At 39.0% G+C, this 15,755-nt stretch overlaps 1 protein-coding gene across 1 annotated transcript in view; it reads right to left on the bottom strand.

Annotated features, from left to right (window-relative positions):
• The window catches only part of Kif4a (kinesin family member 4A), a 102,729-nt gene that overhangs the window by 16,413 nt on the left and 70,561 nt on the right, over positions 1-15,755 (bottom strand). Inside the window, exons 15-19 of the mRNA XM_021152906.3 lie at positions 14,897-15,000; positions 13,714-13,858; positions 12,285-12,395; positions 5,869-5,952; positions 5,080-5,193 (exon numbers count right to left, since the gene is read on the bottom strand). Coding sequence (XP_021008565.1) covers positions 5,080-5,193; positions 5,869-5,952; positions 12,285-12,395; positions 13,714-13,858; positions 14,897-15,000 — 558 coding nt within the window. The remainder of the gene's footprint in view (positions 1-5,079; positions 5,194-5,868; positions 5,953-12,284; positions 12,396-13,713; positions 13,859-14,896; positions 15,001-15,755) is intronic.

Consider the following 15,755-nt stretch of genomic DNA (forward strand, 5'->3'; position numbering starts at 1 on the left):
TGCTATTTATGAGAAACACACTTCAAAAATAAATGCATAGTTGGGAGGTGGTGGCGCACACCTTTAATCCCAGCACTTGGGAGGCAGAGGTAGGCGAATTTCTGAGTTCGAGGCCAGCCTGGTCTACAGAGTGAGTTCCAGGACAGCCAGGGCTACACAGAGAAACCCTGTCTTGAAAAACCAAAACAAAAAAAAAAGTTAATTTCATAAAAATGAAGAAGCCAATTAATTCTCTCTCTTTTCTTTCCATCAAGACAGTCTTGCTATATGTAGCCCTGGCAGGCTTGGAACTCGGTATGTAGAACAGGCTGAACCCAAATTTGGTATGATTCTCCTGCCTCTGTTTCCCAAGTGCTGGGATTACAGACATGAGAGACCTTGGCTGGGTGAAGTGAATACCAGAGCTCCCACGTGGCTCATGTCTCACAAGGGGCAACAATATGGCTCCATACCGTGCTATGAAGCAGAAGTTAGCATTCTTTTTTGATATTGTGTTATATGTTTTCACATCCCATCATATGCACAAGATACCTATTGTGTCTCATACTTATACATTTTGTTTTTCATTTTCAGTATTGTATTTAATATATTTCATTAGATCTTAATCATTTAGCAGACTTTTTGTTAGACGATTTTGTCCAATTCTAGGTAATATGTGTTAGCATACTTAAGGTATACAAGGCCGAACTGTGCATTTTCAACTTTAAATATTGGTGTTTATATTTATATTAACCATATATATTAATCATATATATGTATATATAAACAGTGATATAGCTTATGAAATTTTTGTTAATTATACTTGTTTTTTACTTTTTCTTGATCAGGAAAGCCAGGGGCTTATGAAAAAGCCAACTCTTTTCTTACAGATGGTTATCATGAGAGACTTGATGTTTATGTATATTTCACCATAAAAATTTTAGTTAAATGTAATGCTTTTTGAAATAGGGTGCTACTATGCAGCTCATTACTATGCTGCCTCAGTTCTCCAAAGTTCTAGGGCCTATCAAAATTAATAACAATTAAAAAAAAACCTCATTCATGAATTTCTCCTCTGGTCTTTATCAATCTTTTCCTTCTGCTTACTTTGTATTTCACTTGACTTCCTTTGCTAAAGAACAGGTGCAGTCTTTTCTCCCCTGAGTCTAGCTGTCAAGGTGGTTTCAAGGGAGACAGACTAGGTGTGAGTGGGTGGACTCAGCCGGGAAGATTTACCATCAGTGTGGATGGCTACCACCCCAACCAGGCTGGAGTCCCAGCTAGAACAAAAGTGACAGAGAGAGAAGGATTCCTGACTTTCCTGGAACTGGGACATGAGAGCTTCAAGCACTTTGGTCTTTGGACTCCAGGACTTCTATCAACACGCCCAGATTCTCAAGCCTTTGCCTGTGACCGAGAGTTACACAACCAGTTTCCTTCCTGGTTTCGAAGCTATCAGCCTTAGACTGAACTGTGATACTGGTGCGCTGGACCTCTAGCCTGCAGATGAAGCACTATGGACCTTTTGACCTCCATGGCCATGTGAGCCACGTATCGTCATAAATCTTTTGCATAGATTGGTTCTGTTTCTCTGGAAAAACTAATACAACTTAAAATTATTAGTTGAGTGTGGTAGTTGGTGACTGTACTCCCAGCACTATGGAGGCTGAAGCAGGAGGGCTGCCACAAGTTAGAGACTAGTCAGCCTGGGCCCACACTACCAGTCCAGACCATCCTTTGTCTAAAGAAAAAGACAAAAGTTAGTCAAAAGCACTTAAGAACTGACTGGATTAACAAGCCATAGTAAATCCATGCAACAGATTGTGACTCAGAGAGATAGATATGCAAATAAAGAACAAACTATTGAGACAAACAACACAGATGACTCTCAAATGCATCACTTTGAAAGAAGTCACATTTTATGTTATTAATGTCAGTTATGCTTTAATAAAATAAACTGGGTTAAAAATGTTATTTGCCCTCCTAGTAGGCTAAAGCATGCAAGCCATAGGTTATTTTAATAAAGGGAAACTCCTGAAAAAATAAAATCAATTTTTAATTAAAAAGTATTTATTTTTATGTATATGGGTGCTTTGCCTGCCTGTGTACCACATGTTTTCTTGGTATTGGCTGGGGCAAGAAGAGGATGTCTGTCTCCTGGCTTAGAGTTACAGATGGTTAAGATGTGGGTGCTGGGAACTGAATCTGGGTCCTCTGGAAGAACAACCAGTGCTTTTAACCACTGAGCCATCTTTCCAGTCCCCTTCATTTAGATAAAACCCTTAATATTCTTACATCTTAGCTATAAATCCTATGTAATCCCAATCAAACTTGTAGTAGACTTGTCAGAAATTTATAAGCCAATTCTGAACTTCAGATAGAAATGCAGAGAACTTGTTTCTCTAAAAAGAAAAAAGAATGGAGGACTTATAGGACTTACACAATCTGATGTTTTCAAAGTCAAGGGATAGTGTTTGACATTTTAGTAGTAGCATAAAAATAGGCATGTAAAGGGATCCGCAACCCTATGGGTGGAAGAACATTATGAACTAACCAGTACCCCGGAGCTCTTGACTCTAGCTGCATATGTATCAAAAGATGGCCTAGTCGGCCATCACTGGAAAGAGAGGCCCATTGGACATGCAAACTTTATATGCCCCAGTACAGGGGAACGCCAGAGCCAAAAAAATGGGAATGGGTGGGTAGGGAAGTAGGGGGGAGGGTATGGGGGAATTTTGGGATAGCATTGGAAATGTAATTGAGGAAAAGATGTAATAAAAAAAAGAAAAAAAATAGGCATGTAGATCAATGTGATAGAATTTACAAATAGGTTGCAGGCATATATTTCTGACAGAGGTACCATGATTAAAAATATACAATTCAAGAAGAAAATTCAAGGAGGAAATCTTAGCAATCCTGAGTTTACTAAAGATTTCAAACAAACACAAAGACTATGAATCATAAAAAGTAAGGATCAATACACTGAATGATACCAACTAAAACCCTGCCTTGGGGATGCTGCTGCATGCCTGTAATCCTGGAACTTGGGTGTGAAAGATTTACACAATTTGAAGAGAAACTGGAGTATAACTCTAGCACTTGGGAGGTAGAAGCAGGAAGACCAAGAGTTCAAGGTCATCCATAGCTACACAGTGAATTTGAGGCCAGCCAAGAATACACAAGGACTGTCCAACAAAGAAAAGTAAGTAGCTAGCTTTGGTATTCAAAAGATTCTATTTAAAATGAATAAAAACAAAACAAAACAAAAAGTCACAGCCTAAGAAAAATAATTGTAAACCACAAGGTCATCTGTTGGATATATTTCCAAGTTATAAAAAGAATTCAAATTTTATAAAAAGTACAAGTCAATCAAAGGAAGAGAAAATATTTGGATACTTTACACAATAAAACACACACACACACACACACACACACACACACACACACACACACACAAGCAGGCTGAGTGTGGGAGTGTGGTGGTGCATGCCTTTAATCCCAGCTCTTGGGAGGCAGACACAGTTACACCTCTGTGGGTTTGAGGCCAGCCTGTTCTACATAGTGAGTTCTAGAACAGGCAGGACTACATAGAGAGAGCCTTTCTGGAAACAAACAAACAAAAAGCCAAAGAAACAAGAAACAAAAAGCAAGTAAAATAAGACTTAGTATGTGAATATTCAGCACAGTATCTGTAATAGCCCAAACTGGAAAGAACTCAAATGACCACCAGTAGGTGATCCGACAAGTTAAGGCATATCAATACAACAAATGGGATATCTCTCAGTAATAAAAGTAATTTATGCTATGTAATCATATGGACGAACGTGAAAATAACTATGCTGAATAAGGGAACCATGTAATTCCATCTTATAAAAGTTTTTAAAAAAACCTATAGTGACCAAAAATCTGTTTTGCTTTTTCAAGATAGGGTTTTCCTGTGCATATCCCTGGGTGTCCTGAAACTCACTATATAGTCCAGGTTGGCCTTTAACTCACAGAGATCTGCCTGCTTCTGTCTCCCCAGTGCTGGGATTGGAGGCATGCGCCACCACCACCTGGTTATATTTGGGGTTTTTAAATTTAAATTGCCTTTAATTTTAGATTAACTTACCATGTGTGTTTGTGCCTCTCTCTCTCTCTCTCTCTCTCTCTCTCTCTCTCTCTCTCTCTCTCTCTCTCTCTCTCTCTCTGTGTGTGTGTGTGTGTGTGTGTGTGTGTAGGAACCACTGGAGCTCTCCGTGGAGTTCCTTGTTTCTCAGCTCAGCTTTCCACATGCTGGGAGGGTCACAGGTATGCGACGGAACCCAGCCAGAGGGCACATATGATGCACTGGTTACTTTTCTCATTGCTTTGACTAAAGCCCTGACAAGAGCAGCTTAAGGGATGGTTCATTGTTTTTCCCAGTTTGATGGCAGCCAGCTCCCCAAGGCAGCAGGAGGAGGTGGGTGGTCACACTGTGCTGAATGTCAGAGAGCAGAGAGGAATACTCACATCAGCTTCCTGCTTCCCCTGGATTCAGTCTAAGAGCCCAGTCCATGGGATGGTGTGACCCAGCATCTCATTAAACTGTTTACTTCAAATATAAACCATTCACTGTATGTCAATTATGCCAGAATAAAATAGTAACTAAGCTATGCCAGGCAGAGATACACAGAATTCTCTCCTCTTTATTTTTTTGATCCTAAATTTTTTAATTATTATTTTTCCATCTATTTTTTCATTCATTCACTCATTCATTCACTTTACATCCTGATCTCAGCTCCCCTCTCTTCCCAGTCTCTCTCCCATATGGCCCTTCTGCCATCACCCCTCCTTCAGCTCTGAGAAGGGAGAGGTCTCTCCTGGGTACCAACCCACCCTGCACATTGAGTCACTGCAGGACTAGGAACATCCTCTCCCACTGAGGCCAGACAAGGAGGCCCAGTTAGGGGAACGGGATCCGCAGGCAGCTTGTTCTTTGACAGCACTTTGAAGATGTATCTTTTAGAAAATAAGGATTTCAGGCAGACCTTCCAATTCTGTATTTACTTTTAAATCAGAGGAAAGTTATTTCCTATTCCCAGTGCATGGAAGGAGAATGGCAGTTTAAGGTGTTCATACCTTCATTCTAGCTGCAGTGCTTTCCATCCCACGGCTCTGAGTCTCTTTGCGTTTTTCTGCAACCTCCTTTTGCTTTTGCAGAGCATCCTTAAGACGTTTGTTGGCAGCTGCTGCCTAAATACAAAAGGCCGAGTGGTTATGCTGAAGGACATTTTAATTTGTAGCATCTCAGCAAACAAATTCTAGGTTTCAATTCCTAAAGGAACCAGGCTTTAAGTTACCATGGACATGATAATTGATGAATAGCTACTGCTTCAGAATGCGCAAGAGGACAGGTATATTGAAAGGAAATCCCACAGGCTAAAGCTGTCTGGGAATGTCATGTATTGTCAGTAGTCTGTTTTGTTTTTGTCAGAAAAAAAGCCATATTAGAAAGAAAAATTCACATTTGAATGATACAGTTTTCAGCCCAGGTTTTATTTGTTCACAGGCCATACTAGATAAAAAGAGATCAAGATTTTGGACTTACTCAGCTTGCATGGTAGTGCACGCTCATAATCCCAGCACTTAGGAGGTAGAGTCCAGGACTAGGTGTTTAAGGCCGGCCTTAGCTATATAATGAGTTCAGTGACAGCCTGGACTACATAAGTTCTGGTTTCAGAAAAAAACCAAAGAAACCAGAAACCAAGAATCCACTAGCAAAATCCACTAGCAAAACCAACCAGGGGAAACGATTCATGAATTTTGCTAGCCACTATTAATGTCCCGTTTCCTAAGACACTTTGCGAGCATGTTTAAGTATGAAGATGACAGTGCTTGTGACTCAGCAGACTGGCTTTTCTTACCTACCTCCTCAGTTTTACGTCTGAGCACATTAGACTGTTTCTGAAAGTTTCTTTCAAGTTTGAGCAGCTCATATTGCCTTTTACGATCCTGATAACAAAAAAAAGAAAAAAAAATCAGATCTTACCTGATGTTCAGGTAACTAAAATAAATCCTTAAACCAAGAAGCCTTCCCAGATGTCCTTTATGTTTAAGGCTTAGTACAATTCTATGAGTTGCCTTTATCGTCTTTTATCAGAGTTAGGAACTGAAAGTTCTAGAAACTAGGTTTGCATATACATAAAGATCCTTGTCTTCCTCAGCTTATTGTTCTGTGGCCAAATTCTCAGACTTAAGTCAATTATAAATATTACCATAGAAAGTGAGATCTGAAAGGAACCAAAGATCATCCCATGAACTGCCTGATCCACATAGGTTGTTATTGACGGAGCTAGAACTCAGGTCATCTGATGAATAGATCAGTACTCTTATCTCCAACTGTATGAGTCGATTGGTCATAAAACCCAGCAGTTGGGAAAAAGGACAACACAGCCAGACACCTAAAATTAGGACAGCTCCAGTGAAAGGAGCTTTTCGTTTCTGAACAAGTCTAGCATACTCTGTATATATCCTCTCTGCTCAGAGATGAAACACTGGGGCATCTCACCCGCTTCAAACAACCACGCACTGATTGCTTGGCCCTTTCCCTATCTTCCTAATCCACTAAGATTTCTGGTTCAACTTGTTGTTTACCCAATCTGGATGACATGGTCAGCCATTCTAGTCATATATTTGCTAGTGTACATACAAGAACTCTTAGGAGATAGCCAACACAGTTGAACTCAAGGGTATTTTTGGAGACTTTTTGTCTCATATTATTTTCTTACTGTTTTTTCCCTTATATATATATGATAGTTTCAAATTTTGTGTTTTTAAGTTTGTGTGTATGTGTGTTTCTGTGTACATATTTCTTGCACTTAAAGAAATTATTCTGGCTTGTTTTGCTGGCCTGTTTGTTTCCTAAAGAGGGGGGGGAGAGGGGGGGCATGGAGTTGGTGATTATTGCATGAAAAAAATTTCTATAACAAAAAGAGTTGAACATGCCGATTCTTGGTAGCAAGCAAATGTGGGCATGAGGTACACTGGTTTTAAGTTCACCTTTTGAAATTATTTGATACTGAAAATGATAACATGTAACTGTTTAAAAAACGGAATGAAGTCTTCAAATGATCCTGCATCCACAACAAATTAAAAGCTTTGATTTAAAAGAGAGCTATTAATTTCACCAGTGGGGACTGTAGCTTAGTGGCAGAATGCTTGCCACCAAGCATGAAGTCTTAGATTTAATTCTGAGAAGCAGGGAAAAGAAGACAGCTATTCATTTTATAAAACGAATGTGATATTTATATAATAGGTACAGCCCTAGGTTCTGGGATGTAGATGTGAAGATGACCTGGTTAGTACTCCCACAGACAGAAACTGCAAGCAAATATAAACAACATGTCATTATAACAGAGTACAAATATAACTGAAGGATTGTGGTTAATCCTATTTTAACAGGTTATGCGTTAGTATGAGGCCAAGGGAATTAAACAGCTAGGAGACTGAACTAGTTGAGACACAGGCAAAGCAACACTCTCCCCACCACGAAGCTTCTTGGAAGCGATGGTAGTGCTTCTAGTTGTCCTTACATTTTACTTGGAATTACTTCCCACTGCTGGCCTGAAAACTCTTGCCTATTTAACCCAGTGTGATCCTTCTTTTTCTTGTCCTTACTTTTGACAACTTCAGTATCATCAGCACTCCCAGTACCCCTTACTGAGCAGCCTCACCCTTTTCAGTCTTTGTGCTTTCATTCTGTGTGAAATAAAGGGATTCTCTGTATTTATATTTAGTTATAACAAAAATGGAGTTTCTTGGCAATTCAGCACACCCATGATTGTAAAGTATTAACGTAGTACTTTACAGACAAGCCCTCTTCTTTTGTTTAGCACTTTTACTGAGATAATTAATGCATGATATCATTTAATCACCTGATGCATGATTCACGGCTTTTGGCATATTCATAGAGTTGATATAAAAATCAACACCATAATCCAAGTGTTGCCACATTTTCATTTCCATAGAAAGAAATCTCATGTTTTTTACCTATGACACCACAACCCTGTCACTGGACCTACTATTTTCTGCCTATAAATATGCCAATTCTGGGCATTTCCTATATTAACATATCATTATTTGTTAATGGCTTTTTTCACTTAGCACAGTATTTTCAAGGTTTGTCCATTATGGCAGTATATGCCAGTACTAAACTTCTTTTCAAGGTCATAACATTCTACTCTATGCATATTTTCATTTCATACTCACTGATACTCAAGTTCGTCCCCATATTTTTGGCAAATATCACTATGTCCTACGAACCTAACACATACAGGTTTTACATGGGCATGCCTTTAGACTTTCTCAGTAGACAGAACAAGGAGTGGAGTCACGGGGTCATACAGTACCTCTACATTCTTTATCCTAACTGCCAACCTTGTCACAGCAGCTATACCATTTTGCCATCCTACCAGCAAACACATGATGTTTCTAATTCTGTATTCTTGTCAAACCTTGTCTTTTCTTTCCACAATAATTATCTTCGTGGTTGTGAAATGGTATGTCACTGTGGTTTCCATTTGCATTTTCCTGGTGGCAAATGACAATGACTACCTTTCGTGTGAACTCTACTGCTTTGTTCATTCTATAACTATATATATATAGTGGTTACAAGTTCCTTGCCATTTTTATGACTTATGAATACTTTCTACCATTTTGTGTACTATGTTCAAGCTGGTATTGTTTACAGCATTTTGTGTACTATGTTCAAGCTGATATTGTTTATAGTGCAAAGGCTTTTTATGTTTGTCTAATATATGGGGGTCAGAGGGGAACTTGTTTGAGTTCTACTCTGTGGTCCCCAGCCAACAAACTCTTAACAGTGCGAGACACTTGAGCTACCTCACTGGGTTACAAAGAGACTTTTATATGGCTTGATTTCATTTTATGTATGTTATAAGGCACATCCCAACTTTAGTACATGATTATCTGCTTGACTTGGCATTATATGATGGAAAGATTGTTCTTTGTGTATATTGTGTATATGCAAATGAATTTGTGTGAGGATGTGTGAGCATACATATGTATATGGAGCAATCTATTTTGCTTTTGAGACACAGTCTCTCACTGGGACCTATGGCTTATAGAACAGCTCAGGCTGGTTGGGTATTGAGCACCTCCCCATTGAAAAGACTTCATTGAAATTTCTTCATTGAATTGCCTTGGCAACCTTGTGATGTAGCTCAGTGGCAGAGCCGCTGCTTTGAATTGCCTTGGCACCATTGCTGAAAATCAACTGGGTCACCAGGTCTGGTGTCACACTTCTGTAATTCCACAACTACCCAGGGGTTGGGATAAGGCAAGTGACAGGCCATTCCGTACAACTGAGTGAGATTGGAGTTGGAAAAAAAAAAGAAGAAGAAAATATATTACAAAGAAAACAGGCTAGGAAGGGGGATCAGGGAGGAATTAGGTAAAGAAATGTGGGTAGGAGTAAATAAGATGGAAATGCACTGTAGTTGTGTATGAAATTTCTAAAGAATAAATGTAATTAATAAATTTCATTTTTTTAAAAGTTTAGTTTCTAATTTCTTAAAAATTAAATTAAAAAAAAAAAAGGTAAGACCAGGGGTGAGGATGTAGTTCAGCAGTAGAACTTAATACGGGCAAGGCTCCAAGTCCGATCCCCGATGCTGACACTCAACTGATTACCAATCCTAAGCCACGGATATGTGTCTGTGTTTATGCACTAACAGTCATATTTCTTTCTGATCACTCTTCAACTCCATTTGAATTTTAGGATTTTAGCTTGTGAATTTCTGTGAAAAAGTCGGATGGGTTTTGTTTTTCCCTAACGCTGCTGACTGCCCCATGTGAGGCAAGCATCTTATCACTGAAATTTGGACTACAGTTGTGTTGAATCTGCAAACATCTCAGGGATAGTCTATATTTAGAATATCAGATCTTTCTGCCCATGAATATGATATATCTTTTCTTTTATTGGGTTTTTTAATTCAATGTTTTGTAGTCTTCAGAGTGAAAATTGAAACATTCTTTTGCTAGTTACTCCTAAGTATTCATATTGATGCTATTCCAAATTGGATGCTTTTCTTATTTTTATGTATACAGAAATGCAATTTTTCTGTGTTAAATGTTTGTTTATTGTGCATATATGTTCACTTGTGTGAATTTGGGTGTACCACGTACATGCGTGACCCTGAGAAGGAGAGAAGGCGGCATTGGGTTTCTTGGAACTGGAGTTACAGGCAGTTGTGAGTTGTTCTGTAAGTGCTGGAAACTGAACCTGGGTCCTCTTCAAGAGCAGTAGGCACTTGCTCAGCCACTGAGTCATCTCTCCATCCCTACAACTTACTTTCTTATATTGACTATGTATCCTGCAACTTTGCTCAACTGATACCTTAGTAGAAATATTTTAGTACATCCTCTAGCATTTTCTATGTATTTGAACATGTTGTCTGCAACCAACTTTCCAGGCTAGAACCAATGGGAGAATGGTTAATAGAAGGACGAGAGTAGATCAAAGGGATGTTTTTGTTTTCTATCATTAAGTAGAACCTAATGTTGGCAGTAGGTTTTTCATACATGACTTTGTCAGATTCAGGAAATCATCTTTGAAGTTTGTTTTTATCATCATCAAACAATGTTGGGTTTTGTGAAATGGGTTTTTGTATGATGTGTGTGAAGATTTTGTGTATGTATGTGTTGAGGATTAAACTAGGGGTGTGTGTGTGTGTGTGTGTGTGTGTGAGAGAGAGAGAGAGAGAGAGAGAGAGAGAGAACACACTGAATTTTATGATAACTCTGTTTAACAGATGGTCAATTTTTCAAAGGGACTAGTTAGACCAGCAGGATGGCTCAGAGGACCGTGGCACCTGTTGCTAAGCTCAAATATCTGGGCTTGATTCCTGGGACTCACATGCATATGACTGCAACTTGTCCTCTGATCTTCACATACACCAGATAAATAAATGTTAAAAAAGTAGTGGCTGGACCATTTTACATCCCACTAGTTATGTTTGAGGATCCTGATTTTAACATATTACCACAAACATTTTAATTCCAGTGAATATGGGGTGATAATGCATGTGGTTTCTATGTGTAGTGCACGTGTTTCACTAAATAGCTCACTTGTCTTCATAAGTGTTATATATACCACACTCTTTCTTCTCATATTTTGCCCAAGTACAATACATATAAATAGTTTTGCTTGGTTTTGAACTGCTCATTGTTAAGCCTAAAATAAAAAACAAAAACAAAAACAATTCCTCCCCACCAAAAACCCCAAAACAACAACAAAAACACACATATAGACACTTAGAAAATCCTTCTGAAAAATGCTATGCTACAAACCTCGCTGGCTCGGCAAGATGGCTCAGTAGGAAAAGGTGCTTGCCACCAAATCTGATGACCTGAGTTCCTGAAATCCACATAATACCAGGAGAAACCTGACTTCTCAGGCTGTCGGTGCCCTCTTCCCTCTGCCCAATTAAATAAATAGTATTTTAAAAAAAGATTTTGCTAAAGCAAGGGTTTTGTTTTTTTTTTTTTTCCCCTGATTCCTTGAGCTCCATATCGCCATGAGCAACCATCAGGAGTACGGATTCCCTGGTGACAGTGGTTTCTTTACAACTTTCCCCCTGACCAGTCTCTCATTATTTAGGGTTAGAAGCATCTGTAACTGGCTGAATTGCTCGTAAGATCTTTCTGCTGTTAGCACACTATCACTGGACAGCAGGAAGTGTCCCTGCATAGAAATGGTCCCACAGCAACACTGAATGTGACCAATGTGCTTCAGTGCACATCTTCTGCCTTCTGCTTTATCTCTCACACTTCCTGCTCCTGGTTTCCCTTCACTGCTTTTTGTTTTTCCTGAAGTGAATAATTTTCTTGTGTGTTGTTCTTTTTAAAACTATTTTATCTTACTTACTATTGTGTGGAAATATGTACCATGGCACATATGTGAAGGCGAGAGGGACAATCCAATCTGTAGAGACAATTCTATACTTCCATCTTTATGTGGCTCTGGAAAATCACTCAAGTCATCAGGCTTGGCAGCAAACACCTCTTTTTGTAGTATTCTTAAATTATTTATTCCATATACTGAAGAAAGCCATGCTTACACTGTGCCTTCTTCTTACATAGACCGGGCATTATTCAAGGACAGAGCTCATTGACTACTCGGAAAAATGTCCATAGGACCTAATCAACAGTACCTCTTCCATGGTAGACACTCAATAGAAAGCTGTTCAGTTCCCGACTGTCACACTTCTGGAGCTCGGAGAAGGCTCATTCCCTGGGCCTCCGAGGAGCTTTAATTAACTTACCCGTTCTTTTAGCTGGATTACTTCTTTGTCTTTTTGCTGCTTCCATTGCCTAAACTTCTCAGCATCCTCTTTCATTTGACGCATTAACTGGACTCGCTGGTTTTTCATCATCTGTAATAACAAATCAAAACTAAGCCAAACCAAGCAAAACCAGTGTATTAATCATGTGACTTTATTCTGGGCTGATGTACAGATGGACAGTAAAAAGGGAAAAGTCGAAGCTAAGCTGAGCTCACCAACAAGTGCCGATGATTAGGTTGGTTATCTCTTGCTAAACTTACACGGGGTTTGCTAAGTATAGACTGTACAAATGAAGACTCGAAAAGTAAGAGAAATATTCCAAAAAGCTGAGTTCTGTCCCACATTTACTTTAGTTAAGCTGAATCTCAAGGAAGTATTTTGTTTCCTTTTAAAGACTTATTTTATATTTGATTGTGCGTGCACTCGCATGCCTGTGTATGCTCTTAGTGAGGTGTTCGATCCCTGGAGCTGGAGTGATAGGTTGCGAACCACTTGATGTGAGTGTTGGGAATGGAATTTGGATTCCCTGAGTCATCTCTCCAGACTCTTAAAAAAGAAAGAATTTTTTTGAGACAGTGTTTCACAATGCAACTCCCACTGGCCTTCAGTTCCCCAACAGGGCTGCCTTGTTTGGCCCCAGGGAAAGAGGATGTACCTAACCTATCTGAGAACTGTGTGTGTGGGGGGGGGCGCGGGGGGGTTGAGGGTATGGGGCACACTCTCAGGGGAGAAGGAGAGGGAAGATGAGGGTAGGGACTCTATGGGGGGGCAGGGAGGAGGGATGGGTTCTGTGGAGGGGGCAGCACTTAGGATGCAAACAGACAAACAAACAAACAGAGAATGCTATGTAGATCAGGTTGACCTTGAATTCACAAAAATCCACATGCCTCTGTATCCTGAGTGCTGGGATTAAAGGTGGATCCAAGGAAATATTTTCTAAGATGATGGACAAATTCAACTATCAGCTATTAATATTCTAATGATTTCAGTGCCAAAAAGCTGTATTCATCTTGCTGATGTTCCAAGCTGAACACTCAATAACGGAAAGTGTCCTCTAAACGCCTGAAATCTTGCTGCTACTTTACAGAATTGTGTCACGTGATCATGGAAGATGATCAGAACATGGCTGCAAAATAGTAACATATTTTAATCTTTTGGTCTAACATAAAAATTCTATATACAAAAAAAAAAAAAAAAGAGATGGAAGGTCAAAGCCAAGTTTAATAATTTAGATTCTACACAGTGACTAGCACAATGTCCTCGAATACCACACTTGAGGCTAATTTTACACCTGAAATGATTGCCCCGCTTCCCACCTTCTTGACTGAAATCACTTCAGCATGATTCTAAATGGAACACCTATGCTTGCAGTTCTAAGGTGGTAAAAACAAGGATGAGGGTTTATTACCCGTATCTCCTGGTTCAGCTTGGAGACAGTATGCTCTGTGGATTCCTTCAGCTTCAGAAGTTTGGACTGTTCTTGTAGTTTCTTTTTCAAATCAGCTATTTGACCCTCCAGCTCCTGAAGACGTTTACGACGGCGCTCACTCAACCTAAACACAAGTGTGATAGGAATGAAATGGTTTATTCTAAAATATGTAACCTTGATATACAGCCACCTTTAAAATAATGATTCTAACCCACCCAATCAAACTTATCTCACTAATGAGAGCTTCATATCAGAGTAAAGCAACAAACATTTTTGAATATGTACAACAATAAGCTGCTTCAAATATACTTTGTCTCATCACTCAGTGCCCAAAAGAAGTCATTTTGCATTAGTTGTAAGGAATAATTCTGATGATGCAAGTTGAAGACAGAACATTTAACATCACTCTGAAGAACATAAGGGCTAGAGTCAGTAGAAAATAAAAATAATCCTAAGAGCAAGCTAGGCTCCTTCTAAGGTAGAAGTCTAAAGGAGGGGGCTTCTGATTGTCTTTGTTATAGTCAAGGGATACAGCCCTAATCAAGGGATGGTTACATTGATTTTTAATTATTAGCTTGAACATTAATAATATTCACAAGCCAGGGCACAGAAATTGTCTAGGAGGTCTAGACATTATTTTGCAAATGTCAGCTTTCATTTAACTTTTTATAAATCCTTCCTTGATCACAGCCCGTCTGTGAACTCTAAATTTCACTTACTCTTAACATAATTCTTAGTGACTGCTAAGAGTGATTTGAGCACTAGTTGTTTGCCATATTATAGCACTGTTTTCTTGACCTCCTGAGATGCTAGTTTACTGGGGCTGAAGAGATGGCACAGGACTGGAGAGTACATGCTGTTCTTGCAGATGACCTGAGGTCACAACCACTTGTAACTCCATTGTCAGGGGACCCTGTACCATTTGGGTCTCCACGGGCACCTGCACTCATGTGCACATACTGCCCCCCCCCCATAATTAAACAGAAGTTTTAAAAAGGTAAAGTCTCAATTATTTAATTTTTCTTGTATCTATGTTTCTTTCCCTTATCTACTATGTTAAAATTGTTTATGGGCAGTGAATGGGTGTTCTATTTCTCTAGTCTCTCAAAATCATCTTCCATATGGCAGGGGGCTAGTTAGTGTTTATTGACTTTATTCTTACTTGGCTTGGTTGGCATCCTTCTTTGCTGTTTGAAGTTCAAGAACCAATTCTTCTTTTTCCCTCTGTAGACTGAGGACTTCCGATTCTAGATTTTTAATATTATCCTAGAAACATTACAGGCCAGAGAAAAAGAAAAGATTATATAGAACAGGAAGATAATTGCAGCAACATTCTGTCTCTAGGAACCATAAATAATTTATTATTATTATTATTATATTGATACATGGTCTCATTATATAGTTCTGGCTGGGCTGAAACTTGCAAACTGACATCAAACTCAGAAAGCTAAGCCTGCTTTTGTCTCCTGAGTGTTTGGATTAAAGTTGTATATGACCTTGAATTACTTTTATTAATTTATTTTTCCTTCCCCCCTTTCCTTCCTTTGTTCTCTTCCTTTTTTTTTTAAACAAACAGAGTCTTACTATACAGGCTGGGCTCTTTGCTATGCTCAGGCTTTAGCTTCCTAAGGGCTAAGGTTACAGGGACTCCACATCTGGCTTTATGAATTAAATTTTATCATATCAATTGTATACTAAAAAGATTTCTTTTTGACTTGATGGAGAATAAAGTTGTGTGATAGCAATATATATTTGGACTTGAAGTTCAAAGGCCTGGATCTGAATATTTACTATAATACAAAGCATATCAGAGAAAACTCCTTTTATCCCTAGTTTCTATGCTGAAAGAATTAATATAGTAGTTCTAAGACCACTATCAATAAAAAAGGGCTCCTTGCAAGATTGGCTCTTTGCTTGTGCCTGGAAATTCTGATTTTGGTAGAGCCATTCCTTGTCTGATAACAGTGGCTCACTTATGATTAAACTATGTAAATACTGCAATTTATCCCAGAATGGCTGGG

This window comes from Mus caroli, unplaced genomic scaffold (assembly GCF_978045245.1).
Source record: "Mus caroli unplaced genomic scaffold, Mus_caroli_1 scaffold_5, whole genome shotgun sequence".
NCBI lineage: Eukaryota > Metazoa > Chordata > Mammalia > Rodentia > Muridae > Mus > Mus caroli.